The sequence below is a fragment of the Acanthaster planci genome, linkage group LG18 (genome assembly GCF_054643075.1).
Source record: "Acanthaster planci isolate LZ-2023a linkage group LG18, COTS_SCS, whole genome shotgun sequence".
NCBI lineage: Eukaryota > Metazoa > Echinodermata > Asteroidea > Valvatida > Acanthasteridae > Acanthaster > Acanthaster planci.
In genome coordinates, this window is record NC_141794.1 from 4,222,710 (window position 1) to 4,246,317 (window position 23,608).

Here is a 23,608-nt window from a genome sequence, read left to right on the forward strand (position 1 = left end):
TTTTGTGATGGAGCCAATTTTGGTAAAAGGTTAAATAAAGCTTAAATAAGTTTCACTTTCACTTTTAAGTAGATGAAGTCAGCTATTCTGTTCTGTCTCGATGATTTAGCAGAAAGGAAGGCTGAGTACTACCAAGAGAAACCAACACAAAACTGACACTTTTACAGGCTGGGTGGTGATACTTTTCTAATTGGCTAAATAATTACGAAACCATCTGTAATGACTTTTTTCATTAAACACTGACTGAAATTGATTAGTTTTTGTCCTTTACCCTGAATATGCATGTCGGAAGATCCGTAATCCATAATGTGTGACCTTACAATGCATTCATCGTTTCCGCTATCTTTCTGCTTTTGATACACGATTTTTGCACTCTGTCACTCTTCACCTTCACACGACGAGGGCATAATCGACCATTTTGAGTTGGTCCGTGAATCTCCATCATTCCCTTGTCAAAACTCAGGGGGGGCGGATCATCCCCAATTCCCAGGAGTCAATGCATCTATAAATACACGTCATTCTCTCCACGGACGGGATAGGAGGATTCTAAAGCAAAGTCCAGCCTGCCCACGTGCTTCGAGCTTAATTGCCAACCGGGAATCCATTGCTTAGTCGTGTACACAAACCAATTGACTTTGGACCGTGATGAGATCTTTGCATAAGTTATTACCACTTCGCTGTTACCGTACACAGCCCAGCAACGCAACAGACATCTAGTTAACAGTTTAACCTTTACACGATTCAAGCAACAACCTCCTACATTAAACGCATCTATTGGACAGACTGTAGCCTAGGAATTCCGGCCAAAGTTTCAAAGGTAAGCTATGAGCTTGACTGTGTTCGGAAGTGCTAGTCACGTCCATCCTCACTGTAACACAAAAGACACCAGACCATTGTGATGACGCGCAGTTGAGGTTGGACTTTGCCAGCATGTGTCATGTCACGAGCTAGTGACTCGAATGAGACGCAGCAGGCGCACGTACGCTAACTGTTCGGGAAAAAAACATTCAGTGATGTTGTAGCATACAGAATAATACATTACTAAATCCACGTTTGAGAACCGCACGTCGCACAAACGTAAGGAAGTGTGCGCGTGTAGCGTGACAAAGTTGGACAAGTCACGCACTTTTCATGTTCTTCCCCATGAAAATGACTGCCCCGTGTGCCAGGACTGTACGACTAGAGTACGATTTCTGCCTGAGGATCTGACTTTTTAGGTTTTGTTACTGGCATTTCACAAAAACACATGCATTTTTATGAACGTAGCGTATATCTGGGCAATACTGCACTATGATACTTATTATTTGGTTCTTCGTCTGTTTCGAGGCTTCGCTGGTAAACATTCAAAATGGTATTTCCAGTACGTTCAGTTATGAAGTATCGTCACTCGAGTGGCGTACAGCCACCATGCAGTCGGGCATTAAACCCGGTTTCCATGTTGGATTTTTACTTCCTACTCTCCTTTCTGTTCATAAAAAATGAGTTTAGCACATTAAAATGTTACCCCGAGTAGACAAACGGTATCTGAAGCAATATTTATGTTTATTGAGGGTTTTTAATTTTTTATCACAAGGTGTCATTGCTTTTCTTTGCTGTCTTCTATCACCATTGCTGCATATGCTTACTGACCTGATATCACCTTCATAAATTCTTAGAAGTGAATGTTTTCATTAAAGTTATATTCTTCAAACAAAAAAAATCAGTTTCTTTGATTACGGGTCTGTAACTATAGCGTAGGAATTCATTTATGAAATCATTTGACTGTAAGACCATGGCTACTGAGCACTTAGGCTTAATAGGTCCTTTGCTCCTCCGGGAACATCCATGTCGAGTGTTTAGATAATCTTTACTTTGGTGTCTATTTACTGGGTGTTTTGGGGTCCATCCCAATCATGTGTCCCAATCATATTTATTTCCTCAGTCAGTTTTGCCACCGTTGTACCTGGAAAGGAGAGGGTGCCCTAATTTATACTGGGTACAGATTTGAGTGTTGTGGTCGAGATTTTGGTCTGGTTGGGCTTAAATGCCCGGATCATGTCGTCTTAAAGCATCAGTCATTGTTTGTCATTTACCGGGATGGTTTCAATGATCATGCATGATGGCACCGTGTGAGAAATCCATTTTCGAGGGCTAATTAGTGCTGTGTCTTGTCCTGCAAGTAATCCAATGTAACACAGCCCTTGCGGTGTAAGAACCCAACCTACTGCCGACTCTGAGATCATGGCAATAAAGCCAAGCTTGCTGTTTCAACTAAATTAAACCCAAGGAAAAACCTCACGGGAGTAACTCTTGGCAATTTTTTTCTCTTTGTGTTAACTGCGTTTCAGATTTAGGCCCCGCATATAGACGCCATATCTTGCGAACATGTGACTTTTGTGGAGAATCGGGGCTGGTTCTCTGAAGAAAAAAAATGGAAATGAGTGAAAAGCCGCATTTCATTACACTCATCATAATTATGCAGCCACCTAGCAGACTTGGATAAATAGATTATAAAAACAAGGCTGTTGTAGGTAGCGAGAAGTGTTTTTGCAATAGCAAAGGGTCATTGGGCAAGCAGTCATGTGATGCCATGTTTGCCTTCGTTTGCCAGCTGCCGTCACAAGACTGGCTTTCCACAATTTTATTCCTGCCAGTGTCGTCTAACGGTTAAGCTGGTCATGCAACAAGGTGAAGTGACAATGTACAAAGAAACTGGGTGATGCAGAACTTAACGAAGATAGCTGCACCACATCCTCACAAATACTTCAGACGGTTCAGCCGTCAATGCTTTCTGGCGGGAGCACGTCACAAACCACAACATAGCCGTCGGGATGTTTGAAAAAAATGGAGTTAAACTTTCGAACAAAATCGGTCCAACTTTATAAGTGGTTTACAGCTTGTTTTGACTCTGCTCCAAAGGTATACTGATGAATAGGAAGAGATATGTGTTTGAGCGGTAATAAACTTACGTTTACGACCTGCTCGGGAGAATGACTATGGATAATGTCCCTTGTCTTCGGCTTGCGCATTAATATCAGCATGTATTTATTTATCAGATCCAGATCGGCCATGTATATAATTATTTCCTTATGAGAGCAATGTGCATGTGAACAGTATCATTATCTTGGTCTTTCCAAGTCGGAAAAATGTTTTTTTTCCTGTACACCTGGATTTTAGGTAAACTGATATTGTAAACCAATTTTGCAAGTTCGCAGCGCAGGGCTCCAGGTCTCCTGGTTGGTCTTTGTCTCGATCTGGGGACGTCCCGTTGTTTTCAAAGCTATATTGTCATAATCCACCATTTTAGTTCCAACAACTGAGACACTCTTGTTGCAACTCTCTCTATAACAGCTTTGGTCAAGGCCTGTCGTGCCCGCCTCCGTGGACGGAATCATCACCTAGCTGTATTGGCGAGCACCACCCCACCTCCCATGAAAAGGCTGTAATGATAACTGACAGTCTGTGATGAATTATCGGACACTGTGAATTTTTCAGAAAAGAGTGAAGGTATGACTTCTGGAAATTATGATCATAAGTTGAAAACTAAGGTATCAAATTTAAATTATCTGAAACTCTACCCAGTTCCAAGCTGTAATAGTTTGTTTAAGGCATGGCTTTGCGAAGTGCCATTCAATTAGTGCTCTCCAACTTGATTCCGAGGAATGCGTCATAAAACCCAGCTTTTGTTGACTTTTGAAAGTTGAAATTCGATCTATACGAGAGCTACAGATGTGTATTCTCGACACAGACACCGGTTACCGCTGGTCATCCCAAAAGCACAAATGAGATCAAAGTTTAAGAGATAACCGTAGAAGAGTGATGCCATATTTATTTAGAAGCGTTGAGTTTTTCCTGTTTGTGTTTCCACTTTACTATCACAAAGAGGCATGTATGAACTTGAAATTTCGTAGAACTTGGTGCAAGGGGAGGTACGGTAGCCCCGAACGCACGTCACACTCCGTTTAAGACAGCGCTCTTTGCTTTGTAACAAAATCATAGCATGTCATCCCCCTCATATCCCCAAAGTTCAAACATACACATATTGGTAAAAAAGTGACAAGTTTACAGCTTTGCACAAATTAAATGCTGTTATGAAATGGCCGGTGATCGTGACTTGGTGTCAAATTTGGTGTCAAATATCTGTTTTGCGCCTTTGTGTCTAAGGTTACCTCATTTCCCAAGTTTTTTTCGTTACTTCAAAGGGTCTTTTATTGCCTTTTTGATTCAGGGGGGAAGTTCTTAATGGGTACTTCCATATTTATGAGCATAACTGTGATCCCAGGAAGCAAGCGTTGGTTTGTAGACAAAACTCCTGCTGTTTAAGATTTTGCCAGTCAAAATTTTCTCTCCCTTGGTGATTCATCGTTGTTTAAGTACATAGCAATCAGCGAGCAGTCAACCGTTTTTGAGAAATATCTTCAACGAGTACATTTGTGGGTTCACAATTTGAACAGAAAAGCCTGTGCACTGAACTATGTCTTCCCTGGATGACATCACAACAACAGCGCCCTCAACAAACATGGCAAAAAGTAGAGTAATGGCTTACAAATAAGCCAGAGACAATAAGACATTTTTCAAAAGTACTTGTTCTTCATAACACAGAATGAATATACCTGTTTAAACAGAAAGGAATCCAGCCCAGTTATCCAAACATTAACTCTCGAATAACGTATATGGACGCCGTCATGTTGCATGTTGCTTGTCACTAACTACCAGCGATAACCGGTTTCACGTTTCCGGCGTTCGAACGGCTGACAAAAAATGATCAAACTGTTCGACATACAAGAACAAGCCGCCCGAACTCAGTCTAAAAAAAAATGCGTTTTCAATGTATTTAACCAAGAGTACACAGTTGCGGGAAAACTTGAGTTTGGGAACATTTCTTTCCAGCTACACTTTAAAAGGAACCAGTCCATTTGTCAGGTTGAATATGTAAGCTTGCGCGGCAGTTGTGGCTGGGTCGTGACTCGTATTTGCTGTGACACTCTCGAAATAGATGGTTGGTATTTCTTTTTTCCAAATAATACTTGGTTAGGTTCTATTGTTCTCCGTAAAAGATGACTAGGCTATTTGTTATTCATATGTTGCACGTGCACGGTCACAGGCTGTCTGGGACTTTCCACAATGCTTTGTTTGCCAGCAGTAAACAAATGAGTAACACTCAGTCCCAGGACCTGGTTTGTGTGCCGAATGTTTTGACTGCATGACAACTGAGCTCATTGACCGTCTTGCCCATGACACAGAACGGTGACAACCGACACAAGCTTGTCAGGGTGCCTGGGGGTCCATTTAAAGGGAGTTTAAATTTCATATTGCACCGGATCTGAAAGTTGAACACATTACAACTCGAGCAAAGTTTCGCTGCGAATCTTTCGTGAAGTCAAATTCGGTTCGCTTCCGCATTCTCCTGAAGTATGAACCTACGTTTATGCTCCTCTTCGGCGAAAACATGGCTTCCTGATACGGCAGCTTATGTGATAACATTCCTCAGTGATGATGTAGTGATTCCGAGTGATTTTTTGGCATTTTTGTCGGCTTTGTTGCGACTTGAGAAATCCAATTGCGCTGGATGGCTTTCAGGTGAGCGTGGCTAGGCTGCTTTTCAATACATGTAGTTCCTGCGTCAGTTGAGCCATGTTCATCGTGAAGACCTGTTCACATTCGACGCGAAAGCTACCACCGTGAATGCGATTTTGTGAGGGCAGATTCTACTCGCGTTGCGAATTCAAGACAGTTCATGGCATTGAAATCGAGCGCCGAAAGTCAAATTCCAAAAGTTGGTCCAGTAGTAATTTAACTGGGGAGGGAGACAGAGTGGTGAACTGCAGAGGGATACAAATTTTAAAAGTAGATTGGAATGATTAAATCAATATCAGGACGATAAAAATAGATCAAACGGGACGAGTGTTCTATTTCGGAACGGGCAAGCAAAACTCTGACTATAATGTTTAAAGATAAGTTGGTTAAAATATAGGGGTCCCTACTTATTTCAGACTATACCACCACATGTCAACCACACGATTAATGAAATGGGACCGTAGTTGTTATGTTGTTATTTTTGAAATAATTTTTACAGTGATTTGAACTACCCACTGAAATTTGGTCGGATGGGATTATCCAGTTTTTATTTTTAACTTAAAGGGTGGCTGTAGTTGATTTGTTTTAAGTACACACCTTCAGGTAACCTTATTTTCAACTTTTGTTTCACTGTTTCAAACGGTATTTTACTCTCTTTTTCATTTTTATGCCAATGAGTATTTCCATATTCATGAGCAAACTTGTAATGTCACCTCAAGAAGCCTCACTGTTGCATTTGTTTGAACACCAAAAAGTACTGCATTTTCAATCAATCAACGTCATCAATCAGGCAACATCTATTTCCATAATGCTGCAAGTTTTCAAGACAATGTAACTCGATTGATTAATAAATATAACTAATATTATTCATACTGATAGGTTGACGTGAAAAAAGAACTGTAAAACTGTCTGCAATTATTGAGACATCTGTTGAAGCCGAGGGCTTATATAGAGACGCCTTCACAAAAAGTAACCAAAAACAACTACAGAGACAAAGTAACAATCGGACAAATAGCAATACAATGCACATGGGATTTAAGTACCGAATAAACATCGAGGGATATAAATAACAAATGACGCCATAAATAATGAACTCATGCGATTAGTCAAAAGCTTAGGCTATAGATAAAAGTCTGAGTAAAAATACAACCAAAAAATCAATATAGATGAACAGGGGAACAGCTGATTCAGAAATCAATTTGAAAAAAGGACTTGACAAATACTTTTTGCTGGACTCACGTTTCTCTTATTTGCGGATTCATTTTTGTTTATGTGCACACCAATAAGCAAGCATTAATCCCTTTCTCAGAAATATTTTCAGCAGTGAATTCTTAGTTCACAGTTTGAACAGAAAAGCCTATGCACTGAACTAGATACTTCCCAAGATGACTTCACAGTAACAGCACCCTCAGTTGTCCACAAAAAATGGATATACGAGTATTTGAATTGTTTAAAATAAGTGCACCTTTCAGTGCATTGAACTAAAATACGAATGTAAAAGGGTTTTAGTGATATAGAATACAAAACTGACAAAAAAGTATGTCTTAGAAAAATTCATTGCAGCTACACTTTAACGCGATGTTGACTTGGGGAATGCCTTCTTACAGAAGATCAATCAGTGGAAGCTTACTGACAGTATATAATTTTACAAGCATTAAAGAAGAGATAAGTTGGACGTTCTTACGCACCTTGACGTGACTTGTGCTATGCGCATGTTCGCTCGTTTTCATTTTTTTCTCACGGGTATTGCACGGTCTATTCTTAGTTACGGTTTCCGCAGATAAGCAACATGATGCCGACAACGCTACCACTAAGCAGGTTCCACTTCCGACTATGCTACCGGTGTTGTGTTACAACGTGTTGACACATCCTTCTTTGCAGTTCACTTTCAAAATCACATTTTACTCGTTCATATGAATCGAAAAATCTCTTCTTTTTTAAACTTAACCCAGTCCGCTTGCGGCAATGCATGACTGTTAGGTAAGACAAAAAAGACGATAGGGAAATCCGCGAGAAAATGACAAAAACACGGCATACTATGCGCAATGATCTCTCAAGATGAATGATTATCCTATTTACTAACAATTGAGCGAAATACTTGGGTACGATTTGGCAGTTTGTTGAAATACATTGAAATCAGATTTCATATCAAGTTGATGAACTGTTAAGAATTTTTACAATTCCCACAAAACTGGTAGGCTTTGTTTCGTTTATCAATTAACATAGGCCTAAGTGTTCCTCCCACGCTAAACTATCGTAGCACATTATAATGATGATTATTGTGTTGGCCAAGAAAAATAAACCCTCATACAACAACTGCCATGTTAACCTCTTACCCATCAATCCCAGATCAGGTATATCCCTACACACCATTAGGAGGTCAAAGTACTTCAGAATGTTATAATGTCAGTTTTCATATAACTCATCAATCATGGGAGGAACGAAAATGCCAGTGAGGATGGCCCCCGTTATACACAAGGCACCTCTAGGTCAGGCCGCATGAATTATGCGGCCTGAGTTGACACTCAGACTTTTTTGCTGTTTCTGTTTTTTCTTCTTTACCATTTCAAACTGACTCATCCTGCATCTTAAAGTTGCGTTCCAAGCGACTCGGATCTAAGTCCACAGATGCCGCCTCAAGCCTGAGACGGTTCACCTAACTGCTGGTCAGTAGCACAGCGGCGGTTTTACCCGAAGAATTTGTTGTAATTAATTCAGTAGCAACAGAAGATTCGAAAAGTGTACCCACAATCGCGTTCAGTCCCCTTTCATCACGATAGAATTATAGGTGGAATTTACACTAAAGGAAAAGGTGTCAACATCGATCTCGCATCCTCTCCCCCCTAACTTTTTGAAAACTTATTATTTGTAATTTATAGATTTATTATGGAGCTACACATATATCAAATTCGCTTGTTGGCTGCAGACAAGCATCGATCTGTTTTTCAATGTAGCCACTTAATTATGAGGATGACCTCTTGAATGGCCTCCCTTTTTTAGATAATCATTCCGGGACTGTAGCGGATATTGAACTTTCTTTTGTGTTGTTTTATCCCGAAGCGTGAAGAATTGCCAATGTTGGGTACATAAAAGCAAATATTGACAACAAAACGTTAATTGCACTGCATCTCGTTGCCCCATGCATCCCCCTCGAGAAGTTTAGTCTCAAGCCCCATGATGTGTGCACCCCGAGGCCTGACAAGTAACCTCTTCGAACGGGTCACTCGTAATCTTGTTATTGAGCCGATTGTCTGTTGTGTGTACACCCACTCGCGCACGCAACGCGCACTCAGGAGTCCCCAGTGATAAGGGAAACAAGCCCAGCAATCTGTTCCTTTTCCCCTTTGTGTTGAATAGTTCATGCGTAGAAAACCAGTTTCCCTGCATCACTGTTATGAAGGATACCCCGTCAGTCCTGCACGAAGTTTAGTATGCACTCGTAACGTTACTGTGTCTGTTGGCTCTAGCTCCTTATCAGCATCGATGGCGGCTTGCCCGTGGCATTCTAGTTCACGACTGTGTTTTACTGAATGACTTCAAGTTGATAATGGTCCACTTGCCATATACAGCATGGGTATACGTGTCGAGACGTACCAAGTTTGAACCGCTTGCCTTCGTTGTGGAACTGATGTGCATTGACAAGGCACAATGAGCAGGGTCTCGTGAGGCAACTTACTACGTAAGTACTTGTAAATTGTAAACAGATTCAGATTGTTGCCTTACATCACATGATTACGGGATGACAAACATTAAATCGTACACGCATATGAGTGGTACAACGTTGATGGTTCATGCCAGACCTCACGAGGTCCTCACGCTGTACATGCCCACACGCAGCTTCAAGGACACTCTGTCCCGACCGTTGGGAGAAGTCAGTATCACATAATCGCTCCTACCCTCTGTTCACTTCGTGATTTTGTACATGATACCCTTGCGTTACCTCCATAGGCAACACAAGTACTATTTGGCAGTGTTTTCCATGGTAAAACAACCCAGCACCCTGTAATTTTATGTGCGTTCGGACGTACATGTAGACCACGGAGTTTCAGTAAAGGACATCACTTGACACCCTGTACACTTGTCTGAAAATATTCTTCAGTATTTTTTAAGTACTTGTACATGTATATGCTCAAGTTTCCCTGCTAAAGTTGACCCTGAAGCTGTGAAGGACATTGCTATCGCTTACTGATGGCGGATCATGTATACCACTGTAGCCTAGGGAAGAATTAGTGATGTCCTCATATCTTCCCTCAAGGGCTAGGTTTCGGGACTGGGCAGTTTTGGCCTGCAGTATTTGAAGCTCCTGGAACTTGTAGTGACCTCTTTACCGACCCTTAATAAATACCCAAGATCAGTCAACTCTGTGCGGCCGTCGTCACATTGTAGATTGGGAATGCGATTAAGCTGTTAATATGTAATTCTGTCTGGTCAGAACCCATGTTAGACTGCGCACCGTACGCCCTAAAACACGGATATGTACAGTACATTTCTGTTGTCCATGTAAATCAATCTTTTCCTGGTTACGAACATTAACGCGTGATCTCGCGGTGTATATTTCATACCCGTCTGTTATCTGTGTGACGAACAGTGGCGAATCAAGCATGTCGTCAGAACCTCCCCCCCCCATCTCTCCCTCAATGTCCAGTAATTACAGACCAGCAAATAAACCTGTCATATATGACAGAGGTAAACACCCCCACTGGAAAATCTGGGGGAAAATAAGTGAAATTCACTAAGGGCTTAAAGTCTGCTTCAATAAGTTCAGTTTCTGTTGTGTTTGGTGGGTAATCAAGTGACCTTTCCATCGCCTTTTTACTGTATAGGCACGATACCTATCCTTCAAAATCCTCCACTTATCCATGGACAAAATTGCATTCTGCCTCAGTCCTCCAAAATCCACCAATATGTCTGAAAAAAATCAACATTTCTTGATGGTACCATAAGGCATGATGATGACCATGTACAAAGTACATGTATATGCTGCAACGTATAATTTCACGCTTCACCGTCTCGGCGTTCCAGTTGAGTACGTATCTTGTGCGCATGAACTGTGAGCAATCCGTTGTTAGTGGACTACATTGGCAATGTAGAAAGAAAACAACTCAAAAGAAACCAAACATACACCAGCGTCCGCCATTTTTGTTTCATTTGCGAAGCTTGTGTATTCAGAACTTGTTTGCCAACATGTTGTGTAAACGATGAAGAGGAATGTTTAGGTAGGTACAGTGACCTTTGAACAAACTGTATGTGACCGAGGGCGCCATCGTCGACCATTCGGAGTGTGATCGAGTGACTCTAGTTATATAAGTCAGAAATGGTCACGCTACTTTTTTTTCCCATGCAGACTGGTTTACATGGGCCATTGTTACACTTCTGTGAAGTCCTGGAAGGGACAGGATGGAATTTTTAACTTGTTTATTCCTTTTTATTACATTCGTGCGCACGAATCACTATTTCGTCCCCCCGGGTAATCTGTTTGCATGCATCATACCAATTTGTCCCCAGAAATTACTTCACGTTAGCAATGAATGCACGTGAATACGTAACTCACACACAGGAATGTTGGACAAGTCATTCCTAGGTACGTATTGATAATTCTTGGGAAGGAATCAGTAACCTTTGTGGGAACAAAAACCATAAATAAGTCCACCGTGCTGGCAGGCTTCATGCAACTTGATCGAGTGAACCGCATTGTCGATTTTCGAAATTGTATCCGCAATAGAATGAAACTATTCTCTTGTTCTCCTTTTTCTTCTCAGTTCTTTTTGAGCTAGAACATTTGAAGGGGAACTACGCATGTACTTCGAGCCATAACTCTTTTTCCAGTTGTTCAAATTCTGATTTTGGAAGTATGTGGGCCGGGACAGTTAAAGAAATATCCGCCGTATAATATGCATGTACGGGTTGAGTGTGTGCTTTGTACATGTGCTTATACAGCCAAACCGACCGTGTATTAACGCCGCTACGGGGGCCGCTTGGTCGCAATAATTATTATTGTGAGAGCAACACTGTACTGGCCCTCCCCCCCCCGGCTTGTGTGGAAGGCCAAGGTTACGCTATTGAAGTCCATAGTCAGCGCCCCCTTGAAAGACTCCTCCAAAGAAAAAAATCACCACAGGTGTTGGGTCCGCGGGCGCCTTCCGTCTTGAGCGCCTTAGCCTGGGGATCACTTTTTAATGTTCGTTCCGTCTGATATTATAGCGCGGGTTAACAATAGCTATCAACTTAATTGTTTTGTTTAAGGTACAGCATTTCAGCAGAAATGAGCAAAATGAGGTATTTGAAAAAAAGATTTTGTGATATACAGATGTGCCGAAAGATACTCTTACTTCTTAGTCTTTCAGTTAAAACGCGATTCGGGTCAGAACTGGATTATGGCGTTGTTTTTACATTGGACAGGCGTACATTGGTCTGGTCTGCCATCACAGTCTTGAATAGAGACTCTTGAGGGTAAGCGCAACCATACCGTGAAATAAATATTACAACTTCCAGCAAAATTGGGTTTCAAAGGGCCACTCTGCGGTTTCATATCCTCTGTATTATATATGGACACTCTGCTCTATTGCACGATTATTCGACAGAATGACATTGTAATAATGGTCGTGACCACGTCCATTGCAAGGTCAAAGTTCACTGCTCTGTTGACGCAGCGGGACTGGAATGTGTGCGTTTGGGCAACGAAAGTGATATCTCCTCACAGCACCTGGTGAAAATGTACGTGACAGAATTTGAGCTTGCGAGATGCAAAGAAGGGCTTTTGATCACCGTAATTCGCCGCCATTGAAAACTGACAGTTGGTCAGAGACTCGTAGACGAAACATGTGTGCTCCTTTATGACTGATTTTGTAACCCTAACTAATAAAAAAGAGGGTATTGTGATGTATCTTATCATGAATTATGCTTCATGATGTACATGTACTTGGAAGATTACGAGGTCAGTCACCAAAGACCTAACCGAGGGCGCTTCATGTATTTCTGTGATGCTGTGGTAGGACGCACAATACTTCGGTTATAGCTCATGGGAAATATTTGAATATACGTATATGTACAGTTTACTCGTTAACGGACTGCATGTCGTGCTGAGTCCAAAATGAAACGGTAGACCAACAGTGATAGAATCCAACTTTGATGTCATACGCAATTGATTGTGTCTATCCGCTACTTGAGCAGGTGTTTGAACGCTGGGTATGTGTCAATATTATGGGTACCTGGATTTTGCAAAGTCACCAGTCAGAGTTCGTGATGACATTCTGCATAAAAACATCACTTAAGGTGTCAGTAACCGAATCATGAATGTCCTCGTTGACGTGATATCATGTGCAATAGCAGAAATTTCTCGTCTTGGTCCAAGGTAAAATCTTATCTACATGTACTTCAGGGTACATGTACCAATTCTCCCGATCCGTCACTTCACTCTACTGTTCGCTTTAAATGCAGACGACTGTTTTATATTCATCACTGCCAGTGGCATTAACATTTCACAGTCTGACTTCAATGCACATGCAGATGGTCAGATCATTTGAAAATTATACTTTAACGTGGATCAGTTCAAGGTCATCAGTATGCTTCGAAAACAGCATTCCCACCACCTTTTTTTTCGTATTGGAAACAATGTGTTATCGGCTACAAACTGTAAGGGATATTTAGCAGTCATGATAAGTGCGCTGTATGGCGAGAATTTTGATATTCAAGGGCGGATCCAGAACCACATTTTTGGAGAGGCAAATTTGTGTTCGGGGGGCAACAAAATGTGGAGATTTTTTCAGGTAACCTTTGATGGGCTTTCCCTAGAGAAAGGTGAGGTTACATTTGGGGGCTCTTTGCACGCCTTTGGCCTGGAGGGAAATGAAAAAGACGTCCAAACTCGCTTTTCTCTCATTATCATTTTTAAAAAATGTGAGGCTCCTTGGGGGAACGGCCCCTTCTCCCCCTTACGATGCGTCAAGTCCTTCAGAAATGTAGGGACTTATAGACGATGATCCGCTTATTGTTCGGATAGGCCTAATAGTTTGAAAGACACTTGACGTTTTTCTTCTTATCTGCATAAATTTGCATACGTACACAAACAAGCTATACCTTATTAATCATTTAGGCTGGACTGATAATCGAACCAGAAGAAAATTGCTTCATCTGTTTTTATAAAGTTCGTAAGGGCCTCATCGGCATTAATACCCTTAAAAAGGCAAAGAATTAAACATTCCTTTTGCTTACAGTGATAGTTTAAGGTATTCCTATTTTGTGTGCACAGCAAATGCTGGAATCATTTTCCAGAAAGATTTCATCCAAATTACGTCTCTGAATGTGTTTAGAGCTCCCTTCTTGGTGTTTACGTGTTATTTGTGTTTGTCCAAAGACATATGTTAGTGTTTGATCGTATTGTTGTTAAATGTTTCTTTCACTGTTCTGAGCTTAATGCTTTGCGGCTCGTTGATCGCATTTTGTTTAATCGCCATTATTTTTTGTAGGTCATTGGGTTTTTGTTAGAACTGTCTTCAACTTTATTAACTTCTTTGTTTTCACTGTTTTTATGTATCGTTATTCTGATCCTTATTATATTCTATTATCTTAATATATAAAGTACAATAAGGATCATCATTGTGTCACTTTTATTCAGTTTTGCAGTTAAGCCACTTCTAGCTTGTACTTATTTTATACAGCAAGTTTTTCAACATGGAATTTACTTTCTTTTCCATAACCCGGAAGGTGCCATGAAAAAAATATGTGAAAACCAGGTTTGAGGTAAAAGAGCCCTTATCTCGAACTGCCACCTGCTCCTCCTTCCAAGCAGTCATCCAGATTAATCTTTAACGGGATGTAATCTTCCGTGTGATGCATGACATCTTATCTTATACAAACCGTTTTTAGGCTACAAACTCCGACAAACTCATTCCAAGTTATCCACAGCTAGGTGGGGTGTATATTTCTCTTTTAGTTCTGGCAAAACCTTTAAAAAAAGCCGGAAGTGGTCAGATTGTTGTCACACTTCCTCTCTGTTTTAACCAAGTGACAAAAATCTAGAAAATTTGTAATTTTTGGATTTGTGAAGTTTTTCTGGCCGTTAATATCGACTCCAAGAAGAATTTAACTAAGTCACAAAGCAAATTGTTTTCTACTTTCATATTCATCGTAAACAAACACTTGGCAAAAGTCTCGGTCTCTGAGTGTGTTTGCTTGCTTTCATGAAGTGACGAAAATTTATCTTGTATAAGCAGTCCCAAAGGGAAACCATACTGGTCTGCACGAGTTGGGATGCAAGCCTAGGCTGTTGCAGCGGTCAAACGATGTTGAAAAGGAACGTATGCGTGTGTTGAAATGTAAAATTAATGGAACAATTTCCTCATATCTTCATGTTTTCTCGAAGTGACAAGAACTCCGCACACTTTCAAACAGAGACAACAGAGGCAACAATTAGTGGCCTCCACCATCCCCCGTTTTCACGAGGTGAAATTTTGTTACTTAACGAATCAAAGTGCGATTTTGACAAATTCAGCCTGCATTGTGTGACGCAACAGAAATGTCTCCAATTTTGTAATAACAAACCAACCGAAAAGGTGTCATGTAAAAGGGACTATTATTTTTTCAAATGAAATAGGCCTAATTTGAGAATATCCGTTATGTAAGGATGCACAGGTTATTTCCACTTCTTGAAAATACCATCGACTTGCTGCTCGACTAGCGATCTAGACGATACGGGCTGAGATCAAAGCACCTAGCGTCATTCTCTCAACAGGATAGTAGCTCTGTCAAACCATCGTTCGTATACGTTGGCGCCGGCATGCGAAAAAAGCGTTTAGCTGAAGATGTGATGTACGCCATGATGTAACTGCTGTAAATGTACATGTGTTGTACCTGTCCAGTATTGATGGGATGTTTACATGTACACTGTAGACGCTGTCCTTCCGCAGTTTACTGTTGTGTGTGGTTTGTTTTTTCCATTCTCTAAGTTTATTTGTTTGTATGTTTTTTTTTCCTTTTTTCTCTTTTGTTTCCTCACGTCCTTTTAATGAGAATTGAAAACTCGAAAGCAACCTGACCCTGTGTAACTGTTGAAAAACAAGGTTGCCAGCAATGTCATGCAGATGTTTGATACCAATGGTTTGGGTTGTTTTGCCAGTCCTCTCTGGCGATTATGAAGATTTCATTGGTGTAAAACGCTGGAATGTTTTGTTCCAATTCGTTCGTTGAGATAATAGGTTTATAAGATGGTAGTAAGACAGACGCCCCAAGCCCTTTGTTAATGAATATTTAGCTGATGAGTGGTTCCCCCCCCAAGAAAAAACTTGAGACGCTAATGGTCTCACCCTTGCGCAACTTCTGTGAACACTCTCTGCAACTTAAGGCCGGTTCACACTAGAGGCTAACGTGAAAGCGAAGCAAATTTGACACGATGAAAAGATTTGCTGTAGAATTTCGCTCGAGTTCTGTTCACCTCTTACGAATATTTGAGCGCGAATATTTGATCTTACTTCACAACTTTGCACTTGTGTTCGCTTTAGCGCCAAATATGAACCGGCCTTTCTTGGCGCGAAAGCGCACGTCAGAATCAAATATTGGCGTTGCAAATTCGAAGAAGTTGAAACATTTCAACTCAAGAGGATTTCGCCGCACATTTTTTGTAACGTCAAATTCACTTTGCATTCGCCTGCTGTATGGACCGGCCTTTACGCACAGCACTGGAAACGTGATTATGAACACGCGCCTTCATTCTGCGAAAAGCGTTCGCATTGTCACGTGGTTAGGACAACACTCAAATTCGTAAAGCTTTTCGTCAGCCTCGGCAGATAATGGGAAACGGAGTTTTTACTGATAGTACTATGTGAAATAGCACATCCTTCCAACTGTAACCATGTGTTGAGTGGATTTATTGTCTCTTCTCATACTCTTCAGCCTTGAACGCTGGTCACGGGATATCCTCTACTGCGGTCTTCACGTGGTCCGGATGGGTGGACTGCCTTCAAGCCGAAAATAACAGTTATCCTAACAAATACTACTCACTGATTCATCGTCTTCTATTTGCTTTCTTTTCTGGTTTGCTGTTTTTCTTGTTCGTTGCACATCCTCGAGATTATTTTTTTACAGGAAATGTCAAATAAACCATGATGCAAACAACAATAAAACACGTGATATTCCAACGTTTTATATAATGTTTTTTATGATTATCTCTCTTCGAAAATTCCCATAATAGTCTGTGTTGCACCTTCACAATTTAGAGTGAAATGGATCGGATCTACAGCAAAAAAAATTAAGTCCCAACATATCGCTGCTGGTAGCAGGAAGCCAATGTTTGTATTTCCTGTTCACTTTGGATCTGATGTCCTTGTTTCTCAGAAAATTATCGACGACATTTTAAAGTCGTGATTTTCATGAAGGTCGGCAAACTGGTATGAAAAGGACGCTCATCGTGGTGCATGCTGCAAATATCTGTAATATTAAATAAGTGTTAATTTAATACCCTACTAAGGACTACACCGAGGATTTCACCCAGTCTGGCGCAGTCCTTTGGTTACACCCATTGTACTTTGTCTTACTGAGGTTAAAGAGAATTAGTGCGCTGTTATATAAATGAGAGGAATTCAATCATATTGGTTTTTGGAACTACTTATTGATGTCCTCCTGCAGTGCAGGAGGACATCAACAAGTAGGGGACCGGTTGTTTCCGCGTTTCGATTTTCATTGCTGAGTCCATGTTTTATTGCCAAGAGACGGTCATGTTCTACATGTAGTTGACGATTACAACTCGAGAATCAAAACGTCCAGAGAATTCAATAGGTCCTACCGAACGGTTCCAGCTGTTTAATTTGGATTAAATTACACTCTCCACCACTAAAATTTAAAAAAAACTGAAACAAAACAAAAGAAAAAATATTCACACAAAACACAAACGTATCCACCTTAATTTAAAGACAAGACAAGAAAACAAATACCAACAAACAAACCTCAACACAAATGCATAAAACATCCGGGAATTCTGACAAGTCAAATTTTTCCGGGATTGGAAATATTTGATCGGTAGTTTATTTTGTTGATACACCAACGGGGCTTTCTCGGCCCCCTAATATTTCTCCCTGCAGATTCGAGGAAATCCGCCCTGCATCGGTGTTTGATATTTAGTTGCAAAAGCAAGTTTCCGATTGTTGGGGTTCCAACCCTCGTGTTGAGCACTTTGCCAACCGCTCAAATTTGCTTTACTTTTGTTTATAACTTCACGTGCTAATGGGTGCTTCACTCAAGTTAACACTGTTAGCAAAAGTTAGTCATTTTGTGCTCAAAATGACTAATATAGGTAACTCGGGTCTGGGTGACTTATTAACTCAAGACAGGGCTAATACTTAGTCAACTGTGACTGACTTTGGTCAAGTTTGACTATAATATTTGACTTATCTTTGACGAATAAATGTAAGTCATTGGCCTGTCTAACTAATTTAAATTAGTCATTGGCATAACTGAGTAATTTAAATTGGTCATTTTAGACATAGAGCTGGACTAATTGGTAGTCCGAATTGATTAATTTTTGTTTACAGTATGATGGAATTTGCTCTTTGCTCTCAGTGCTGTAGCATTTTCAAAAATACTTGTGTAAATACAACTTAGACCTACAATCTTTGCGTTTACAGTTTACACTCGAATGCTTATGTTGTGTCTGACTGTGGTCAGACCTTCTACCAGCATTCACGCAAATTGTCAGATAGCTGTTCCCTACATCACCAGCAGCAGCCTGCTGCGGTTGTCCAACTTAAGGATTTTGTGCATAAACTGTGGGTGTTGTGTGTCCAGTTGATGTGGCCACGTGTCCCAATTAATGCTCATAATCCCAGAAATCGGCATCATGGCTGTTGTTGCGTCACTTGGTATTGTTGCCGGTACATTTGCAACCACGTCTTCCGCGTTCACGCTTGCATTTTCCAACCCTTCTCTTTCCACAGTTTCACGCGGTGCTTAACCTTGCTGTGAAATCACGTGAAACAACATCGGAAATCAGAGGCACCACTTCCGGGGGGAGTTTCGGCTGGCAGATACAGCCCACGGCTGCGGAGTCCCGGCCAGGCTGCGTACTGCACAAGGAAACGGTACAGTGGGTTGTGAGGACGTCAAGTGCGTGTCCTCACCAGTGCAGCTCCGTCGTACTATTAGGACCAACTCTTCATTCCCCTTAATCCCTCCTCCACTGACGGGCAGGAACAGGGACCATTCCTGAACTGCTGATTTGCGGCACTTCGTCATGATGACGTCATTTCGGTATAGGATTATCGACTGGGCCGTGATATGCGCCGCGCTTCTGACGGCCTCGAGGGGAATAGACGGTAAGCTTTCAAAACGGATAGACATCAGGTTTTGTCGTTTCAACCCTGTAAATCTTAAAATAGACGGTAAGCTTTCAAAACGGATAGACATCAGGTTTTGTCGTTTCAACCCTGTAAATCTTAAAACTGTATTATGTTAAGTGGTTTGTACCTAGGAAATAGCTCAAATAAACGAGTTGGCGCAGCAGTATTTTCCTCGGATTCAGTCCGATCAAATCCCAACCACTGCGCCCTCGTTTGGATTCGGTTTGACGCCCGGGACCTAAATCCATCCCCGTGTATATCCATGATGTTCCCCCATGACACCATATCTTTTAACAGGAAATTTACTAACCCGGCAAAACTGTCAAATATCTTTGGTTTCCTTGGTTTCTGAATAGCCACACTCTTCCAAACTATGTGATCCCAGACAGGAAGCAATATGTTCTATATTCATCTGCAAGTGCCCGCCGCGATATCTGTGGGTTTTGAAGTACCATTCGATACGAGGTGATAAAATTTAATTCCGAGGAAATCCTGACGATCAGCTTCGCTTTACTATGAAAACAAAACTCACCAATGAGGGTACCAGCATTGGGGTCCGAATTCGAAATGCCAGTCGTACTGGGCCATTCTAAAACCTGCCCATGAAGTCTCAAGTCTGATTGCCTGCAATACTGTACGTGGGGGCGTCGTGCGCTATTGAACACCAAAATATACTGAACGATTAACACCGACCCAATTTCTCTCACACTAATGCGGTATACAGCAGTGAAGTCGAAAGTATTTATACATGTTTATTTTTAACGGTTTAAAAGAAACTATGGCCAAGGCCATGTCCGAATTACGTGTACTTGGATACGAAGAACGCATGCACTGTGGGAGTCTGCAGCCGGCGGCTTCCCGCATTTCCCATAAATGCATGTATTATCATCCATTCCTAGTCTCGTGTACGGCATGTGGAATGTGAGCAGAGTATAAAAGCAATCCGGTAGCAAGTTCTAATGGTGCCAATACGTGTATCTTACAGGAAGGATGTTCATGCACAGGATGCACAGGGCATAGTCACATTCTTTACATGGCAATATTTTACACGTAGTCCTCGTGCCGCCGTTGAAGGGTATGACGTCATTGCGAGAACATGGTACAGTTCGACAAATGTTCCGCTGGTTCTGCCCAATGCACAACTTCGTGTACACTCTTCCACCTAAGCGATCTTAGTGGAACCACATCTTTGGAATCCCATCATCGTTCCCATGTTGCCGTCGGTTGCATCTGTGTTCATGATCTAAGCCACCTGATCACACAGTTAAGTTCACGTCAGTGATTATCCCTCTTAATAAAGAAAACGGCTGTCGACCAATGATGCAGTCGTGTATAGAGGTCTGGTTCCAAAATGGTCGACGTGATAGCAAACTTCGGCTGACTGTTGTCTATAGTACGTGGTCACTCAAACTGGCCCTTACTATGATGCCATCTGGTACGCTAGAATAGACTTTAAACTGATTTCCCTCGAACCTCATATCCATCATCATTGGTATAGGGACAAATCGAAAAGAAGACCAGTGCTTGGCTGATTTTGAACATTAAGGCCGTGGCTATCAGGTACCTAGTTTTGACACAATATGACATCGACGCTGTCCACAAAGGATGTGAGGAACATGGGGATAGCTCAGACTGCATGGCATTTATGAAATGATTTTGTTTGTACAGCCTCATTCCATTGTACTGTGTAATTATGCCTGACAACTTAACACAAGTTGTACAACGGAATAATGTAAATCAAGCAGGTTTTACATTTTCAGAAGTGTGGGAAAACAGATATCACAGAATTATTGGTGTTGTTTCATGACCGGATTTCCTCCGTCATACAAAAATTCATACGTGTATAGCTAATAAGTCAATACGGCTGACATTACTGGCATGGTGTAAGCTTGTATAGTTTACCTAACCTCTTCCCGTAAAATCTGCATGAACAACAAGTCTACGTGTTTCCTGCGTGTTGTCTGCGCTGTACCAACAACATGGGGTCCTGCAAAGCGAGATAGACGGGTTATTTTATCTGTTGTAGAGGTCACGTTTTGGAGGAAACGAAACACCGGGTATCATGAACCCGAGATTTGATTTTGATATGATTCATTCCTGAACGAGTGGTTTCAAGCATACACAGCTCCAATTAGTGTGATCTGTTTGCCGTTCCGTGCAGGAGCAGATCCCGTCATCAAGAAAGCAATACTGTGTTGACATAAACAACTCGTTATTGTCTTATGGCAACACATTAATGGGCAAATCCAGAACTTAGGGGTTCAAAAGTGTGACACTGTTTTGTCACTGTTACATCTGACTTTTGTTATTTGACATGGAAACATCGCCGGAATTGCTTTCAAACTATTACTATTTGTTTGGCAGGTAATTTACATTAATTCATGACTCTTGGAAATTAGAGAATGTGTTCTGAACTGACAAAATCATTCGTCAGATGTGGCAGGGACACACAAAAAAGCAATCAACCCTTAATTTCTGCAATTAGCCATATGTCACTTTATCATGTATTATACATTTACACATTTTGATAAGCCGAATTTTTATTTTTGAATTTGAACGCATTTTACACGTTTTGGTTGCTTTGAACTTCGCGGCGTTATATTTAGCCCCCCCCCCCCCGTATCTGTGTAGGACCAGTAATCCTATTTGGACCTCAAAATGCAAAATCGAGGTATTAAATTCACACCAAAGGTCTTCTAGTGTGGCGGAAATAGTCTTTTTGGAGCATGGTGGACACAATACGTGTACATGTTTATGTAGCAGGGCGGTTTTTAAAATGAGAGTAAACCGAAAGATTTTACCCAAACTTAATAGCTCCTGTTGTGTTCGCCATACCTCAAATAGGCTCATGGCATGGGATGGGGGTGACGTTTGCATCTATCTACTTGCTGATAATAAACAAAAGGTTATCAGCCGTGGTGTCACCGTGGAAGACTGTGCTCCCTGGCGCCCCCCCCCCTTCCATTTGTACACAACCTATGTACATTCCGTGCCCCTCCACTCCCCGAGTGCCCCGCCTCCACCATGTGTACAAATTTACCCTCTAGTTGCCACTGCCAATCTGTGAAAAGTTGCTGCACACCCATCCGCTTTGACCGGATCATTGGGCCACAGGGCAATAGTATATGTAAATGTAAGTGCAAGGTAGAGAGATGCCCGCGGCTTATGGGTTTGGACTCCGATTTCACTGGAACACTCAGATTCAACCAAACGCGATTACGTTAACCAACCGGTACTCACATTCCACATATTTTGAAACGGCCCACCCCGCAAATACCAATGGCCATTTTATGACTGACCATTAAATTACCATCCGCCTTAAGCAGAAGCACCCCCTCACCGGTTGAAAAGAGCAATGCTGTTCGGGAGTGTTCGTTTTGTTGGTAGTGACGCGCACACAACGCACACATCTCATACAGTCGTTCGTGAACCAGCGAAATGAAGTTCCTACCAAAGATGCCTCCATTGCTAGGTAAATCCGCCTCCTCCTGGTCCAACTCGGGGCCATTTTGGCAAGTGACTGATTATGAAGTGATCTATTTGAGAGTACCGAAGTGTGACATCGTTTTGAACCAGAAAGTGTCGTGCAAACGAATGGAGTACGCGCGCGTGTCGGTCCACGCGTTGGTTCTCGTGCTAATTCCCTTTACACGCATAATTATGTGTGTGACGTATTCACTTCGGTACTCTTTAGAGCAGAATGGAACGTGCGCAAGAAACCTTGCTCGCACGGTCCGACGCAACGAGGACACAAACTATATCGGTGATATGGTGGACTGGTGCACAAGTAGAATGAGACAAACGAACGTTTGTGGTATTTTTGGGTAGTTGCCAGTCAAAAAGGAGAACTTGGATTGACGCAGAAAAGTGACAGTGAATCAAATTTGCGAGTGGCGCAGAATTCGCCTGTGAACGATACCTGGCGATCTCAGTGGGCGCACCCGTCGACACATTGTACATGATTACGATTGCGTAATCGTATTATGTTGCGACGTCTGCGATGACTATCTTGATTCTTATGATTCTGGCGTGGGTGCGGCTTCTGAAGCCGTTGTAATATCACCCAATCTGTAGCTTCATACCACTATGATTTACTGAGAAAAACGAAAGAAGGAAAAAAGAAAGCCATGTTCACGACGGCTGCCTTGTGTATGTAGTTTTATGGGTCACTGCACGGACGCACAGGCCAACCGAGGTTGAAGTTCTTACGGTCCGTAAATGTTCAGCGGTAGACAACTTCAAGTTAAAAAGTTCCTGTTTAAGTTGAGATTTCCTGACCCAGGATATAATGCTTTGTGGTCTGTATCTTCTTACCGACAGAGCAGGAAGTGGAGGGATTTCCGACCCATATTAGACCCAGGTTTCTTTCTTTCTTTCTTTCTTTTTGGCTTCTCTTTTCTTTTGTCCATCATGGGCGCCATCAATAGTCTGTAATGATATTCCACTGTCTTAGGGCGTAGCACCTTTAAAGGGTAGCATCGATCGAGTGTTCTGAGACCCAGTTTTGAGACAACATTCAGAATTCTATGTGCTTACCCAGACAACATATGTCATTCAGGGGAAGACTTGGTTCAGAGCAAAAAGGTTTATGTTCAGATTGTGAGCCCAGAATATATTCACTAAACTGAGAAAGGGATCGGTGTCTCATTGCTATCTATTCACTCAAAAATTAATCAATAAGGAAAGAATTTGGACCAGCAAAATCTTTAAAAACGCAGCAGTTTTTG

At 41.6% G+C, this 23,608-nt stretch overlaps 1 protein-coding gene across 4 annotated transcripts in view; it reads left to right on the plus strand.

The window, feature by feature from the left end:
* Positions 1–604: 604 nt before the first annotated feature.
* Positions 605–23,608, plus strand: part of LOC110979590 (scavenger receptor cysteine-rich domain superfamily protein-like) — a 38,619-nt gene continuing 15,615 nt past the window's right edge. Inside the window, exons 1-3 of one of the 4 annotated variants that reach the window (XM_022235552.2) lie at positions 605–817; positions 3,331–3,486; positions 18,480–18,857. In XM_022235552.2, coding sequence (XP_022091244.2) covers positions 18,776–18,857 — 82 coding nt within the window. In that variant the 5' untranslated portion in view covers positions 605–817; positions 3,331–3,486; positions 18,480–18,775. Of the gene's footprint in view, positions 818–3,330; positions 3,487–8,822; positions 9,236–10,749; positions 10,773–18,479; positions 18,858–23,608 lie in introns of those variants that run through there. The other 3 variants (XM_087148632.1, XM_022235543.2, XM_022235560.2) reach the window with 3 other exon arrangements.